This window comes from Oncorhynchus masou, chromosome 32 (assembly GCF_036934945.1).
Source record: "Oncorhynchus masou masou isolate Uvic2021 chromosome 32, UVic_Omas_1.1, whole genome shotgun sequence".
In the NCBI taxonomy this organism is placed as follows: Eukaryota; Metazoa; Chordata; class Actinopteri; order Salmoniformes; family Salmonidae; genus Oncorhynchus; species Oncorhynchus masou.
In genome coordinates, this window is record NC_088243.1 from 56,989,224 (window position 1) to 57,007,234 (window position 18,011).

The 18,011-nt window shown below is 41.4% G+C and overlaps 2 protein-coding genes and 1 pseudogene across 9 annotated transcripts in view; all 3 read right to left on the minus strand.

Moving 5' to 3' along the window:
* LOC135526264 (protocadherin alpha-C2-like) overlaps positions 1–18,011 on the minus strand; it is a 222,383-nt gene that overhangs the window by 188,893 nt on the left and 15,479 nt on the right. For 2 of the 8 annotated variants that reach the window (XM_064954480.1, XM_064954463.1), the window contains exon 1: positions 11,821–14,336. The exons of 4 other annotated variants lie outside the window; for them this stretch is intronic. In XM_064954480.1, coding sequence (XP_064810552.1) covers positions 11,821–14,181 — 2,361 coding nt within the window. In that variant the 5' untranslated portion in view covers positions 14,182–14,336. Of the gene's footprint in view, positions 1–5,782; positions 8,150–11,820; positions 14,337–14,891; positions 17,256–18,011 lie in introns of those variants that run through there. 2 more of the 8 variants (XM_064954477.1, XM_064954475.1) reach the window with 2 other exon arrangements.
* LOC135527042 (protocadherin alpha-13-like) lies at positions 347–2,738 on the minus strand. The gene has a single exon (XM_064955697.1). The coding sequence runs from the start codon at positions 2,708–2,710 to the stop codon at positions 347–349; it is 2,364 nt and encodes a 787-aa protein (XP_064811769.1). The 5' UTR covers positions 2,711–2,738.
* LOC135526854 (protocadherin alpha-4-like) lies at positions 8,936–11,737 on the minus strand (annotated as a pseudogene).

Sequence of the window (18,011 nt, forward strand, 5' to 3'; positions counted from 1 at the left end):
ATACAGATTGAGCAATATTTGTATAAATAAAGAGGATAGCTACTTGACGTGCATGTACACCACCATCACATGTTGGCAAACATTCACCAGACAAACAGCGCATTGTAATAAATTGCCTTTCAGCACCACAGCCGCGGACAGCGACAAGTACTGCAAGCGTGTGGCTGAGAATGAGCTGGAAAGCTACTTCGATTAGCGATTTTATGAGATCATGTTTCATCCAATAGGCTAACCCTTTTACTAGACAACATAATTTTTGACACATGTATACACTATAAAATAATTATATAGGCAATTTCCAAGCTCAAGCAAAATATATGCCGACGGTTAGTATTTAGAAAAATATTTAACTTCTTACCTCTCCAGAAGCTCTCCTCCTATGTTCTGGTAACACAATAGTATTTCCATTGCTACCCGGAACTATAGTAGAACCTATACTCATTCTGGGTCCAACTAACATGTACTGTTTGTCTCCGGATCTGTACTGAATGCTGTGGCACAGTGTCCCGTCGTTATTCACATCTTGCAAATACTTGGAGGAATAGTCTGTGGGTTTGGAGCACTGCATTACAATCAACACGATGAAGCTAATGAGAAAAAGTGTTGAAACTGACCCCAAAGTAATTATCAAATAAAATGTAACGCTATTCTCCTCTTCATATTTTACTGAACTTTTAACATCAGAAGCAGCAAACGCCTCTTTGGGCTCCACAACGTTGATAATCACAGTAGCTGTTGCTGACAGTGAAACGTTCCCATTGTCTTTTACAAGTATGACCAGTTTATGATCAGCCTCTTCTGTCTCTGTGAATGACCGAAGTGTCCTTATCTGTCCCGTATAGCGGTCCAAAGCAAAGAGACTGTGGTCAGTAACTTCCTGCAGTGAAAATAATAACCAGCCGTTATATCCTATATCAGCGTCATAGGCTCTCACTTTAGTCACCAAATGGCCTGCGTTCACATTGCGGGGAATCTCCTCCACACCTTCAGCGGAACCGTTAGCGCTGACTGGATCCAAGATCAATGGAGGGTTGTCGTTCTGATCCAGAATGAACACGTTGACTGTGACGTTACTGCTTAGTGACGGAGTTCCAGAGTCTGTAGCTAAAACTTGGAAATTGAATGTTTTGGTAGCTTCAAAGTCAAAGCTTTTTAGCGCGTAAATGTTACCATCAGAATTAATATTTAGGTAGGATACAATAGGTGTGTCGCCATCGCCTTTCCAAATGTGATAAGACACACGAGCGTTGTCATCCTGATCTCTGTCTGATGTACTCAATGAAAACAACGACTTGCCTGGAGCATTGTTTTCTGGTACATAGAAAGTATATGGACTCTGGGAAAAGACCGGACTGTTGTCGTTGATGTCTGAGATCTGGACCGTGACAGTTTTGTGGGAAGACAATGATGGGTCTCCTTTATCCGTAGCAGTTATAGTCACTGTGTACATAGGCTCCGACTCTCTGTCCAATCCACTTTTAGTAATCAAAGAATACATATTTTTCTGAAAAGACGGTTTTAATTCGAAAGGGATGTTGTCCGAGAGTGTACATATAACCAAGCCGTTTTCACCAGAGTCCATGTCAGACACACTGATTAGAGCTACAGCTGTACCGGGTCGTGCATCCTCTGGGACTTGACCTGACAGAGACGTAACGTCCATATCAGGTGCGTTGTCATTTACATCTTTCACGTTGATAACCACACTGCAGTGACCTGTCAATGTGACTTGGCCCTTGTCAGATGCCTGCACGTCAATTTCGTAAACACTCTGCTCTTCAAAGTCTACTAACCCCTTGATTGTAATTTCCCCTGTAACCGCATCTATCTCGAAATAATCGAAAGCTCTGTTTTTAAGACTGTTATCAAATGTGTATATAACCTGTCCGTTTGCGCCATCATCTAGATCCGTGGCGTGCAGCCTCAAAACAGAGGTACCTAAGGGAGCATTTTCATCTAAAGTTACCGTATACACCTGTTGTTCAAAGACTGGTGCATTGTCATTAACGTCAATAACAGTTATTGTAATATTAACTGTGCCAGATCTCACTGGCTTACCTCCATCAAACGCAGTCAAAACTAACATCATTTCAAGCTTCTGCTCTCGGTCTAGCGGCTTTTTCAAAATCAAGAAAGGGATTTTATCCTCTCCACGAGTTTTAACATCTAAGTCGAAGTGATCGTTAGGACTGAGAGTGTACTTACGGAGACTATTCACTCCAACATCAGGGTCACGCGCAGCGTCCAGAGGAAAGCGCGTTCCCTGCGATACAAGATTCTCTGCTATTTCCAAGAGCTTTACCTTTTCTGGGAAATTAGGAGAATGATCATTTATGTCTGTAATTTCTACCTCAACATAATGTATTTCCATTGGATTTTCTGCTATGGTTTTTAGATTGAGTAAACACACACTGTTTTTCTCACACAGCTCCTCCCTGTCAATGTTTCTGTTCACATACAACACGCCATTGTCTTGGTTTATCTGCAAAAAACCTTCCTTGGAGCCCGATACAATCCGAAACCTTCGTTCCGCCAGTTTATCCACACTGAACCCCAAATCCTTTGCTACGTCTCCCACATAAGTACCTTCTTTCGACTCCTCCGCGATAGAATAGCGTATTTGACAATAAGCTCCACGGCAAAAGCACAACGAAAATACAAACAACAGCATCGCCCGGAGAGGCGTCGCTCTTCTCTGTCCGTCTACCATTTTGACAAGTCCTGCTATTCTGGAACCATTATAGTCCGCTTTATCCAGAAAAAAATCAAGATGACAAGGTTATCCACCAAACATATCCAAGCAACCTTTCATGTGGCGGGTATTCTCCCTTCCAGAAAGCCAGTGCCCGTTTCACTAGACTCATATGATTTGCAATGAGCCAACACGACAAAGAGAGGGAGGGATTTAAACAAAGTACGTGTTTCTAACACTGAAGAGCAGCGACACCATGCGCGCAACATCACCACGCGCAAGTACTCAAACTAAAACATAAACATGTGACATGTCAAACAGCACTTTGAGCTGTATGGTGTTTCAGCACCACTGTTATGGACATTGATCACTTACAAAATCAGTGATGAGCCGCTGATTTCAATGAGATACCACATGAGAGGAGTAGGGTTGTTTATGCACTAAGGTAAAGTTGGTTTAATATTCACACATTCGGACGTTCAACAGACATTCAACAGACATTCATCAGACATTCGTGAAAAGCCATTTAAAAATGTAAAATCAATATCTAATTCACTGTTTGACACAGAAACATCAAACTAGATATGATTTATTCTATAAATGTCTAGCATACTTTTACAATCGTTTTTTTAGGAAAAATTCCAGTTTTGATTTTATATAAATAAATATAAGATGCCGTTTAAAGCTGTATAAATCTAAACGGTTTTGCTGATTATGACAGAAACATCAAACTAGGTATGATTTATTCTATAAATGTCTAGAAGACTTGTGCAACCTTTGTATTGAGCAGAAATCCCAGTTTTGACTTGATAGAAACGCATAAAATCTCAAATATTGCATTTAAAGATGAAGAAATCAAGAACTAATTCAGTGATTGTCACAGAAAAAAAGTTAAAATATGCATTTATTTGCAATAACTTCAATAACTTCATTTGAAGTGCAATTTGTGCTATGAAGTTAGACCATGTTTATAATCTTTAAGTGCATGCCAAATCAATGTTTGCATTTTTAGTGCAACAGTTCCACATTTTAAAGTAGTTACATGGCAAAAGATTTTTTTTACCCTTTATTTAACTAGGCAAGTCAGTTAAGAACAAATTCTTATTTTCAATGAAGGCCGAGGAACAGTGGGTTAACTGCCTGTTCAGGGGCAGAATGACAGATTTGTACATTGTCAGCTTGGGGATTTGAACTTGCAACCTTTCGGTTATGAGTCCAACGCTCTAACCACTAGGCTAGCCAACCGCCCCAACAGTCATTTATTTATATCTCTCTTATTTAACAGCAAAGAGGCCCCTTCCAATCATTTTCTATTTTGGCTTTGTTCAAGTCCTTCATTGCCATCTCCAGACAAGCTGATTGGTACCATCTCTGGCCCACAGAGCATTCTATCTGCAGTATTAAAAATATAAAACAGGGTTATGTTTATTTACATGTAAATTACTGTTCTGGAATACCCAAATTCTGTTACATGCTTTTGCAATTAGAAACATTTTCAAATTTAATTGGATTTTTGTTCAATTGCTAAATTGACTTTAAATGATATGCATTTGACCACAACCCTGATAGAAGCACACATAACTGGTGATAATCATCCGAATTCTTACTCAAAACAAAGGTTGTAAAGATATGCTAGACATTTATATAATACATCATACCTATTTTAATGTCTCTGTGACAAAACAGTGAATTAGTTATTGATTTATACCGCTTTTAATGGCACATTTTAGATTTTATGTATCTCCATCAAATCAAAACGGAATATTTGATTAAAAACAAAGGATGTAAATGCTAGACATTTATGTTTCTGTGACAATCAATGAATTAGTTATTGATTTTTACCATTTTAAATGGCTTTTGGCGAATGTCTGTTGAATGTCTGATGAATGTCTGTTGAATAACTGTTGAATGTCCGAATGTGTGCATATAAAACCAACTTTACCTCGGTTGTTAATGCCACCTGTGAGAGGAGTAGGGTTGTTAGTGCCACAACCGTACTCCGCCCGAAACAACATATTCGACCTTCTCAAATAAAATGCAGTTCAGACGGAATTTACAAACCGAACAGGACAATAAACTATGCAATTGCTATGCAGTTACAAAACGTATAGTTCTTACCTCTCCAGAAGCTCTGCTAATGCGTTCGCGCAGCACTAGAGGGCTCCCATTGCTGCCCGGGACAGTAGTATAATCTTTAATCCAACAAAAAATCCACAGTACGCCTCTATTATCAACGACTCTTACCCATTACATTCCAATATATGATCACTGCTCATTATTCTAAAAAACAACAACATTTTAGTTGCATTCAATTGTGTTCTAAATCTCTCCTCACAGCTCGCGACCTTTGTCTGCTAGATGCGAAATTACAAACCAACCAAGCGGAGGAATCAAAGGTGTGACGTGGAGATTTCTTTCAAGAGTATAATTCCAGTTTAATCACTGACACCGTGCGATTCTACCACACATTGTATGGTGGTGCACAGCACATTGGCTATGCCAGCACCCGTAACAGTTTAGGCACAAACATACAGAGACAAACAATCATTCATTTAAATTGTGTGTAGGGGTTTGTGTAGGGTATTAGAGGCTCGTAGTATCTACCAGCAACTGATAGAGAATTACAAAAATGTAAAACAAAGCACATTGCATAGATTCAATGTTATATTGTCTTTTGAAGAGCCGCAATGCAACAGCGTTTCTGCACCACGCAAATGGACAGCGATACATCACTAGTGCATTACTCTGCATTGCAGAAACACACAACTCAAAGGCGATGCAACTTTGAGATCACACTTGAATTGATTTAGGATGCCCCACACATCATATTCTGTAACAAATTGGTGATATTAAAAGGACACTTAGAGAACGACAAAAAACGAATGCAATTACAATTCCCTTCAAACTGTCGTGGATAACATAACGAAAACACCTGAACAAACCCCTAAACAGCAAAGCAAGTTCCAAAATAGCCACGTTCATATGCTTGAATTGAGACAATGAAGGTATGCACTGTACAGTACAGGCCACATAGTTTATGAGGACCATACACGATGTGTAACTTGAATAATAACTTGGTAATCTCCTCACCTCTCCAGAAGCTCTCATCATGTGTTCGGGAAGAACTAGAGTGTTTCCATTGCTTCCCGGGACAATAGTAGAACCTATACTCATTCTGGGTCCAACTAACATGTACCTTTTGTCTCCGGATCTGTACTGAATGCTGTGGCACAGTGTCCCGTCGTAATTCACATCTTGTAAATACTTGGAGGAATAGTCTGTGGGTTTGGAGCACTGCATTACAATCAACACGATGATACTGATGAGAAAAAGCGTTGAAACTGACCCCAAAGTAATGATCAAATAAAATGTAACGCTGTTCTCCTCCTCGTCTTTTACTGAACTTTTAACATCAGAAGCTGCAAAAGCCTCTTTGGGCTCCACAACCTTGATAATCACAGTAGCTGTTGCTGACAGTGAAACGTTCCCATTGTCTTTTACCAGTATGACCAGTTTATGCTCAGCCTCGTCTGTCTCTGTGAATGACCGAAGTGTCCTTATCTGTCCCGTATAGCGGTCCAAAGCAAAGAGACTGTGGTCAGTAACTTCCTGTAGCGAAAATAATAACCAGCCGTTATATCCTATATCAGCGTCATAGGCTCTCACTTTAGTCACCAAATGGCCTGCGTTCACATTGCGGGGAATCTCCTCAACACCTTCAGCGGAACTGTTACCGCTGACTGGATACAAGATCACTGGAGCGTTGTCGTTCTGATCCAGAATGAACACGTTTATTGTGACGTTGCTGCTTTGTGACGGAGTTCCAGAGTCTGTAGCTACAACTTGAAAATTGAATGCTTTTAAAGTTTCAAAGTCAAAGCTTTTTAGCGCCAATATATTCCCATTTTCAGAATTAATATTAAGAAAATATGCCCATTTGTTCTCATCGTCGATGCCTCTTGGAATATGATATGAAATCAGTGCGTTTTCATTTATGTCGCGATCTGAGGCACTCACTGAAAATACTGAGCCTCCTGGGTCGTTATTCTCAAGGACATAGAAAGTATAGGGGCTCAGTGAAAACTCTGGACTGTTATCATTCATATCTGATACAACAACGCTGATAGTCGTTACAGCTGACAAGACAGGCTGGCCTGAGTCTTTAGCTAAAATTATAACGTCATAATGAGCCTGTTTCTCTCTATCCAGCTGTGACTTGGTGACGACAGAATATATGTTATCCTGTAAAGACGGCATTAGTTTAAAAGGGACGTCCTCGTCATTTATAGAGCAGATCACTTTCCCATTGAGACCAGAGTCCATATCATTAACACTGATTAATGCGACAGTAGTTCCGGGTCTACAATCCTCGGGAATGGCGCTGGAAAAGGACGTCACCTCTATCTCGGGTTCATTGTCGTTAACATCAACTATCTTTATGATCACACTTTTGTCTGTTGTTAGTGGAGCAGCTCCTTGATCGGACGCTTGTATGTCAATCTCATAGCTATCTTGTTTCTCAAAATCGATTTGCCCTCGAACCGTTATTTTACCCGTTTTGGCATCTAAATCAAAAAGCTTCTGTATGTTGCTGTTCACGTCATTACCGAATAAGTATATTACCTGTCCGTTGACACCGTCATCTAAATCAGTGGCGTTCACCTGAATAACCGTTGTGCCGAAGGGAGAGTTTTCATTCAACATGACAGAGTAAACATCTTTAGTGAATAGAGGTGTGTTGTCATTAACATCCAAAACATCTACAGTTATTTCAATAGTTCCAGATCTCGGGGGTTTTCCACCATCAATGGCAGTGAGGAGTAATTTATGGCTTCTTACGGCTTCTCTATCTAGTTGCTTTCGTAAAATCAAAAACGGCATCTTACCATCTTTACCTCGGTCTCTGACCTCAACACGGAAATGTTCACTGTGACTGAATTTATATTGTTGAACAGAGAATTGGCCACCATCCCAGTCGCGCGCAGCTGGGAGCTGAAATCGCGCACCCGGTAATGCAGATTCTGAAATCTCTAAACGTTTTTCTTTCTCTGGAAAACTGGGAGAATGGTCGTTAACGTCTACCACCTCAACAGCAACATAATGGATCTCCAGCGGGTTCTCTAGAACGGTTTTCAGGTTTATTAAACACACGCTGCTCCGTTCGCACACCGCCTCTCGGTCTATTTTTCGATTCACATACAAGATGCCGTCATTCTGGTTTACCTGGAAAAGGGGCTCGGTGGAGCCAGAAACGATTCGAAATCCCCTTTCAGTCAAGGTACTCAGATCTATTCCCAAATCCTTAGCTATATTCCCCACGACAGTTCCTGCCTTAACCTCTTCAGAGATGGAGTATTTTATTTGAGCTGAAGTCCCGCTCCAAAAGAGAGCCAAAGCAACCATGAACACAACCCACTGCCGTCCCTCCAGCCATGCCCCGCATCCTCTTTGTTCCATGTTTTCAAGTTAAATAACAATAATCCACAGCACTTCCACTATTCCTTCATGGTGACAGTTGTCTATCCAATGCACAAACAAATATGTCCAACGCTCATTATCCAAAAGTGTTTTCAGAATGTAAACTTGAGATTTTATTCTTCTCATTAAGATCACGACTGTACTCCTCCAGCGACTGAATAAGATACGAAACCAACAAGGGGGCGGACTCAAAAGTATGACGAGAGGATGTCAACCCGGAGCGGTATTCTAGTTGTGTACTGACACCATGTGATTATACCTCACATTACAATATAGATCAAAATTATTAATAGTATTTTGTCACAGAAAATATCGAACAGAAAATCTTACTCAAGAAGTTGTGTGGATTAAGATAGTAAGGATACAGTTACCTGGGATCTGCGTACCATGATGCATAGCCAGGGATACCATTTACTGACGTTTTCAACAAGTGTCCCACCCAGACAGAAATAAAGATTGAGAAATATTTGTTTAAATAAAGAGGATAGCTACTTGAGGTGCATGTATACCACAATCACATGTTGGCAAAATCTCCCCAGACAAACAGCCATTGAACAAAATGGCGTTTCAACACCACAGCCGTGGACAGCGACAAGCACTGAAAGCATGTGGCTGCGAAAGAGCCGGCAAGCTACTTCGATGAAGCGATGTTATGAGATCATGTTTCATCCAATATACTTACCCTTTAACTAAACAACATTTTATCTGACACATTTATACACCATTAAATAATATTATAGGCAGATTCCAATGTCAGGGACAGCATCAGCAAACTATTAGTACATAGAAAAGTATTTAACTTCTTACCTCTCCAGAAGCCCTTATCCTGTGTTCAGGTAGCACTAGAGTATTTCCATTGCTGCCCGGGACAATAGTAGAACCTATACTCATTCTGGGTCCAACTAACATGTACCGATTGTCTCCGGATCTGTACTGGATGCTGTGGCACAGTGTCCCGTCGTAATTCACATCTTGTAAATACTTAGAGGAATAGTCTGGGGTTTTTGAGCACTGCATTACAATCAACACGATGATACTGATGAGAAAAAGCAATATAACTGATCCCAAAATTATGATCAAATAAAATGTAACGCTGTTCTCCTCCTCGTATTTTACTGCGCTTTTAACATCAGAAGCAGCAAAAGCCTCTTTGGGCTCCACAACGTTGATAATCACAGTAGCTGTTGCTGACAGTGAAACGTTCCCGTTGTCTTTTACCAGTATGACCAGTTTATGCTCAGTCTCTTCTGTCTCCGTGAATGACCGAATAGTCGTTATCTGTCCCGTATAGCGGTCCAAAGCAAAGAGACTGTGGTCAGTAACTTCCTGCAGTGAAAATAATAACCAGCCGTTATATCCTATATCAGCGTCATAGGCTCTCACTTTAGTCACCAAATGGCCTGCGTTCACATTGCGGGGAATCTCCTCCACACCTTCAGCGGAACCGTTAGTGCTGACTGGATACAAGATCACTGGAGCGTTGTCATTCTGATCCAGAATGAACACGTTGACTGTGACGTTACTGCTTAGTGACGGAGTTCCAGAGTCTGTAGCTACAACTTGGAATTGGAATGTTTTGGTAACTTCAAAGTCAAAGCTTTTTAGCGCGTAAATGTTACCATCAGAATTAATATTTAGGTAGGATTCAATAGGTGTGTCACCATCGCCTTTCCAAATGTGATAAGACACACGAGCGTTGTCATCCTGATCTCTGTCTGATGTACTCAATGAAAACAACGACTTGCCTGGAGCATTGTTTTCTGGTACATAGAAAGTATATGGACTCTGGGAAAAGACCGGACGGTTGTCGTTGATGTCTGAGATCTGGACCGTGACAGTTTTGTGGGAAGACAATGATGGGTCTCCTTTATCCGTAGCAGTTATAGTCACTGTGTACATAGGCTCCGACTCTCTGTCCAATCCACTTTTAGTAATCAAAGAATACATATTTTTCTGAAAAGACGGTTTTAATTCGAAAGGGATGTTGTCCGAGAGTGTACATATAACCAAGCCGTTTTCACCAGAGTCCATGTCAGACACACTGATTAGAGCTACAGCTGTACCGGGTCGTGCATCCTCTGGTACTTGACCTGACAGAGACGTAACGTCCATCTCAGGTACGTTGTCATTTACATCTTTCACGTTGATAACGACACTGCAGTGACCTGTCAATGTGACTTGGCCCTTGTCAGATGCCTGCACGTCAATTTCGTAAACACTCTGCTCTTCAAAGTCTACTAACCCCTTGATTGTAATTTCCCCTGTAATCGCATCTATCTCGAAATAATCGAAAGCTCTGTTTTTAAGACTGTTATCAAAGGTGTATATAACCTGTCCGTTTGCACCATCATCTCGATCCGTGGCGTGCAGCCTCAAAACAGAGGTACCCAAGGGAGCATTTTCATCTAATGTTAATGTATACACCTGTCGGTCGAAAACGGGAACATTATCATTCATATCGATAACTTTTACGGTTATATTGACAGAGCCAGATCTCTCTGGTTTACCCCCGTCATACGCAGTCAATGTTAACAATATTTCAGACATCTGTTCTCGGTCTAGCGGCTTTTTCAATATCAAAAAGGGGATTTTATCCTCGCCGCGAGTTTTAACATCTAACTCGAAGTTCTCGTTTGTACTGAGAGTGTACTTACGGAGACTGTTCGCTCCAACATCAGGGTCACGCGCAGCGTCCAGAGGAAAGCGCGTCCCCTGGAGCATAACGCTCTCGGATATTTCCAAATGTTTCACCTTTTCCGGGAATTTGGGAGAATGATCATTAATATCTGTAATTTCTACCTCAACATAGTGTATTTCCAACGGATTCTCGGCCACGGTTTTTAGGTTTATCAAGCACACAATGCTTTTCTCACACAGCTCCTCTCTGTCGATGGTTCTGTCCACATACAACACTCCATTGTCTTGGTTTATTTGCAAAAAACCTTCCTTGGAGCCCGATACAATCCGAAACCTTCGTTCCGCCAGTTTATCCACACTGAACCCCAAATCCTTTGCTACGTCTCCCACATAAGTACCTTCTTTCGACTCCTCCGCGATAGAATAGCGTATTTGACAATAAGCTCCACGGCAAAAGCACAACGAAAATACAAACAACAGCATCGCCCGGAGAGGCGCCGCTCTTCTCTGTCCGTCTACCATTTTGACAAGTCCTGCTATTCTGGAACCATTATAGTCCGCTTTATCCAGAAAAAAATCAAGGTGACAAGATTATCCACAAAACATATCCAAGCAACCTTTCATGTGGTGGTTATTCTCCCTTCCAGAAAGCCAGTGCCCGTTTCACTAGACTCATATGATTTGCAATGAGCCAACACGACAAAGAGAGGGAGGGATATAAACCAAATGCATGTTTCTAACACTGAAGAGCGGCGACACCGTGTGCACAACATTTGCAACAACTCAAACAGCACGTTGAACTGTACAGTGTTTCAGCACCACTGTCGTGGACAGCGATCACTTACAAAAGCAGTGATGCGATACCCCTATGAGAACCCCTCCTAGAGTACGGTTCTTAATGCCACATCCATACTCTGACCGAAGCAACATATTAGACAGAGCAAAATAGAATGCAATTCATTCGGAACATACAAACAGACGAGCTATGCAGTTACAAAACGTATAGTTCTTACCTCTCCAGAAGCTCTGCTCACGTGTTCGGGTATCACTAGAGTATTTCCATTGCTGCCCGGTACAATAGTAGAACCTATACTCATTCTGGGTCCAACTAACATGTACCGATTGTCTCCGGATCTGTACTGGATGCTGTGGCACAGTGTCCCGTCGTAATTCACATCTTGTAAATACTTGGAGGAATAGTCTGTGGGTTTGGAGCACTGCATTACAATCAACACGATGATACTGATGAGAAAAAGCGTTGAAACTGACCCCAAAGTAATGATCAAATAAAATGTAACGCTGTTCTCCTCCTCGTCTTTTACTGAACTTTTAACATCAGAAGCTGCAAAAGCCTCTTTGGGCTCCACAACGTTGATAATCACAGTAGCTGTTGCTGACAGTGAAACGTTCCCATTGTCTTTTACCAGTATGACCAGTTTATGCTCAGCCTCGTCTGTCTCTGTGAATGACCGAAGTGTCCTTATCTGTCCTGTATAGCGGTCCAAAGCAAAGAGACTGTGGTCAGTAACTTCCTGCAGTGAAAATAATAACCAGCCGTTATATCCTATATCAGCGTCATAGGCTCTCACTTTAGTCACCAAATGGCCTGCCTTCACATTACGGGGAATCTCCTCCACACCTTCAGCGGAACCGTTAGTGCTGACTGGATACAAGATCACTGGAGCGTTGTCGTTCTGATCCAGAATGAACACGTTGACTGTGACGTTGGTGCTTAGTGACGGAGTTCCAGAGTCCGTAGCTGCAACTTGGAATTTGAATGTTTTAAGTGTTTCAAAGTCAAAGCTTTTCAGCGCGGAAATATCTCCATTGTCAGAATTTATATTCAGAAAAGATGCCATATCATTATGTGTCCCTTCTCTAACTATGTGATATGAAATCGCAGCATTTTCATTCAAGTCTTTATCAGAAGCGCTTACAGAGAATATAGATGCACCAGGGACGTTATTTTCCACTAAGTACAGCTCAATATGTTTTGGGGAGAATTCTGGGCTATTATCGTTCACATCTGATATCTGGACGCTCAGAGTTTTGAATGTGGACAGAGGAGGCTGACCACAGTCAGTGGCTGTTATTGTGATGTCATAATGGGACACGAGTTCTCGATCTAAGCTTCCCTTTGTGACGATAGAATACACATTCTCCTGAAATGAAGGTTTTAATTCAAATGGTATGTCTTCAGATATAGTAGCAATAACTTTACCATTAATACCGGAATCTTTATCTGTTACACTGATGAGAGAAATAACAGTTCCTGGTTTAGAATCTTCAGACAACGTGTTCGAGAGGGAAGTCACATCTATGTCTGGTTGGTTATCATTAGCATCTCCTATTTTAATAATAACTCTACAATCAACACTTGTTGGAGGTTGTCCCTTATCAGACGCCTGTACATTTAACCTGTAAACCTCGTTTTCTTCAAAATCCACCTGGCCTTTGACTTGAATTTCACCAGTTACGTGATCTAATTCAAAGATTTCATGTGTTTTACGCTTTATAGTTCTGCCTAGTGTGTATTCCACTACTCCATTTTGGCCATCGTCAGCATCTGTGGCGTTTACTCTGATGACAATAGTTCCATTTAGAGCGTTTTCAGGCAATGTTACTGAATATTCGTCTTGAGTGCAGATGGGACGGTTGTCATTTACATCAAGAACTGTAACAGTGATATTCAAGGTGCCTGACTTAGGTGGATTCCCTCCGTCTAGCGCTGCAAGTAATAGCATATGTTTGGTGTTTTGCTCTCTATCCAATGGCTTCTGCAAAATTAAAAATGGTATTTTGTCACCTTCCCCACTATCAATTAACTGTAATTCAAAATGTGCATTTTGACCTAATTTATACGAATGAACAGAATTGAGTCCAACGTCTACGTCTCGCGCAGTCTGGAGTTCGAATCGCGCACCTGGTAATGTATTTTCCGGCATTTCTAGATGCTGATCTTTTTCAGGGAAAACAGGAGAGTGATCATTTATATCCGTTATTTCTACGCTGACGTAGTGTATTTCAAGCGGATTTTCAACTACGAATTTGAGGTTTATCAAGCAAGCATTATTGCCATCACAGAGCACCTCTCTGTCGATATTCTTGTGAACATACAAGACGCCATTGTTCTGATTTACCTGGAAAAGAGCGTCCTTAGATCCAGAAACAATACGAAACCGTCTCTCCACCAGAGTACTAACGTCAAGACCCAAATCCTTAGCAACATTTCCAACAACGGATCCCTCTTTCACCTCCTCTGGAATAGAGTACCTTATCTGTGCTGAAACCTTCTCCCCCAAGCAGAGCAGCAAAGAGAAATTCAGAACAACCCAGCAGTACTCCCATCTGCGCCTTTGTCCTCCGTCTCCCATTGTAAAAACAACCAAACACGATCCCCAAATGAACAATCCTTATGATCGGACGGCCAACTCGTTATGATCCATACTCAAATACATTCTTCAGCAAGAAAACAATACAAAATCATCTCTGTTCAGCATAGCACGTCTTGTTCTGATGTCCGCACCACTCTCCCTGTATGCGTAGAACAAAACAGCCCAGGGATGGGCAAGGCCTATTCTACAAAATACCACGTCAGTCTCCTTGTGTTACACTGACACCCTGCGTACCTAGGTTCTGGTTACCACATCTACGTGAAGATTAAACTGTTAAGAGATTCCATGTGAAGATATGTAAAAACACTGCCACTTATACTTGTAGTACCAGCTAAACAATGTGAAAGGGTGCATGGGAAAAACCAATGGTATTGCCTCGCTAAGACCGAAGCGTATAGGGCAAAAAGAAGAAACATATTTAGGCAACCGTAGTGGATGACTTCACCAACGTAAACCACCCCCCCCCCCCCAATAGAATTCAGCACAACTACAGTGGACAGCTATTTTGTCCCCCGGATATTTTCAAATAACCTTCCCCATTACGCACGAACAAAACATTCCAATAAACATGAGAGCCATTTCAACAAATGACTCATCTTTACTGATATAAGGTAGGACAGAACAAAAAAAACAGACAATATATAATACTTGTGAAAGCTTGAAATAGCAACTCTTAAAACAGCTCTTACCTCTCCAGAAGCCCTCCTCCTGTGTTCGGGTATCACTAGAGTATTCCCATTGCTGCCCGGGACTATAGTAGAACCTATACTCATTCTGGGTCCAACTAACATGTACCGTTTGTCTCCGGATCTGTACTGAATGCTGTGGCACAGTGTCCCGTCGTAATTCACATCTTGTAAATACTTGGAGGAATAGTCTGTGGGTTTGGAGCACTGCATTACAATCAACACGATGATACTGATGAGAAAAAGCGTTGAAACTGACCCCAAAGTAATAGTTAAATGAAATGTAATGCTGTTCTCCTCGTCGTCTTTTACTGCGCTTTTAACATCAGAAGCTACAAAACCCTCTTTGGGCTCCACAACCTTGATAATCACAGTAGCTGTTGCTGACAGTGAAACGTTCCCATTGTCTTTTACCAGTATGACCAGTTTATGCTCAGCCTCGTCTGTCTCTGTGAATGACCGAAGTGTCCGTATCTGTCCTGTATAGCGGTCCAAAGCAAAGAGACTGTGGTCAGTAACTTCCTGCAGTGAAAATAATAACCAGCCGTTATATCCTATATCAGCGTCATAGGCTCTCACTTTAGTCACCAAATGGCCTGGCTTCACATTGCGGGGAATCTCCTCCACACCTTCAGCGGAACCGTTAGCGCTGACTGGATACAAGATCACTGGAGGGTTGTCGTTCTGATCCAGAATGTACACGTTGACTGTGACGTTGCTGCTTAGCGGCGGAGTTCCAGAGTCTGTAGCTACAACTTGAAAATGGAAAGTTTTGAGAATTTCAAAGTCAAAGCTTTTTAGAGCTGAAATATGTCCGTTTTCAGAATTGATGTTCAGAAAAGAAGCCATATCATTCTGCGTCCCTTCACCTCTAACAATGTGATATGAAATCACAGCATTTTCATTCAAGTCTTTATCAGAAGCGCTTACAGAGAATATCGATGCACCAGGGGCGTTATTTTCCACTAAGTACAGCTGAAGAGGGGTTTGGGAGAATTCTGGTCTGTTGTCGTTCACATCTGATATCTGTACACTCAGAGTTTTGAAGGTGGACAGAGGAGGCTGACCAAAATCAGTAGCTGTTATTGTGACGTCAAAATGAGAAAAAAGTTCTCGATTTAAACGCCCCTTTGTGACAAAGGAATAGACATTCTCCTTAAATGACGGTTTTAACTCAAAAGGGAGATTCTCCGATATTTTCAGTAGGACTTTACCGTTGTTACCAGAGTCTTTATCCGTTAAACTAATTAGAGATATGACCGTTCCAGGCTTCGAATCCTCAGATATCATGCTAGACAATGACGTCACCCCTATTTCTGGTTTATTATCATTTACATCCGTTATCGTGATGACAACTCTACAGTCAACTGATAGTGGGGGTTGTCCTTTATCAGAGGCTTGCACCGTTAGTTTGTAAAACTCATTCTCTTCAAAGTCTACTGGACCTATGGCACGAATTTCACCAGTAAGACTGTTCAAATGAAACGTGTCATGAACTTTGCGCTTAATGTTTCGACCAAGTGCATATTCAATTTCGCCATTTTGTCCCTCATCTGTATCAGTGGCGTTTATGGTTAATACAGGTGTTCCAATGGGTGCATTTTCCTGGATTGTTACAGTGTAAAGATCTTTCCCACAAATGGGACGATTGTCGTTTGTATCAAGAATAGTTACTGTGACGTTTATGGTACCTGATCTTGGGGGGTTGCCTCCATCTATAGCTGTCAAAATGAACCAATGCATTGCATTTTGTTCTCTGTCAATGGCCTTCCTTATGATTAAAAATGGAACTTTGTCTTCGTCCCCATTATCAATTAACTCCAATTCAAAATGATCATTACTACTTAACTTGTAAATGCGCACAGAATTCAAACCTACATCTGCATCACGTGCAGTCTGGAGTTCAAAGCGTGTCCCAGGAAGGGTATTTTCTGCTATGTCTAAATGTAGATATTTCTCAGCAAAACTAGGCGAGTGGTCATTTACATCCGTTATTTCTATACCCACATAATGGACTTCTAAGGGGTTTTCAACAACGACTTTTAAGTCTATCGAACACTCGCCATTGCCATCACAGAGCTCCTCTCGATCGATATTCTTACAAACGTACAAGACGCCATTGTTCTGATTTGCCTGGAAAAGAGCTTCATCAGATTCAGAAACAAGACGAAACCGTCTCTCTACCAAAGTACTGACGTCAATACCCAAATCCTTAGCAACATTTCCAACAACGGATCCCTCTTTCACCTCCTCTGGAATAGAGTACCTTATCTGTGCTGAAACCTGCTCTCCGAAGCACAGCAGAAGAGAGAAACGCACAGCAATCCACCAGTACTCCCATCTGCGCCTTTGTCTTCCATCTTCCATCGTTAAACAGAAAAGTAAAGCACAATCCTCAATGAAAAGACACAATCCTAATGATCAGATGACCAACTCATAAAAACCCATAACGAAATTAAATGTTTCAGCACAGAAAAATAATATAATTATTCTCTGACTATCATAGCACGTCCTGTTCTGATGTCTGCACAGCTCTCTCTGCATTTGGGGACAAAACAACCCAGAGAGGGGCAAGGCCTAATATACAAAACACCAGACAGTCAGTCATTCTCCTTGTGTGACACCGACACCATGCGGACCGAGCTACTTCCTTCCACGAGTACACAAGACTCTAGAATGATTGTATATTACTGTATTAGCATCAGCAAAGGTACCTGCACGATATCATTGACACTCGTGGAGAAAAGGTTGAGAGAGAGTAAAGGGACCTGGAACAAGACTAATATGTTCATGGGAAGCATGAATGTAGACGACTGAGAAAGTAGATACAACGCCATTCAAATCAAACAATGCGCTTGTAATTTAACAGCGCCAGGGTGGACAGCTACCGCACCAGAGTTCCGTTCTTAATTATGCACAGAAATGTCGTACAACAACAGAATCACGTACAACAATGAGTCTTGTTGGGACCTGGTTTTGGCAAGTCACACATTAAAAAAAGAGAGATCAGCCTATCTAAACAATAATAAATAAATAAATAAATGTTAAACACGAGCATATCTGCCAACGACACAAATAGGATGTTAACGATTCAGCACCATCGGGGTGGACAGCAACTCCATC

Coding starts and splice junctions, on each gene's coding strand:
- LOC135527042 (XM_064955697.1), bottom strand. CDS start 2,710: ATGGTAGACGGACAGAGAAGAGCGACGCCTCTCCGGGCGATGCTGTTG.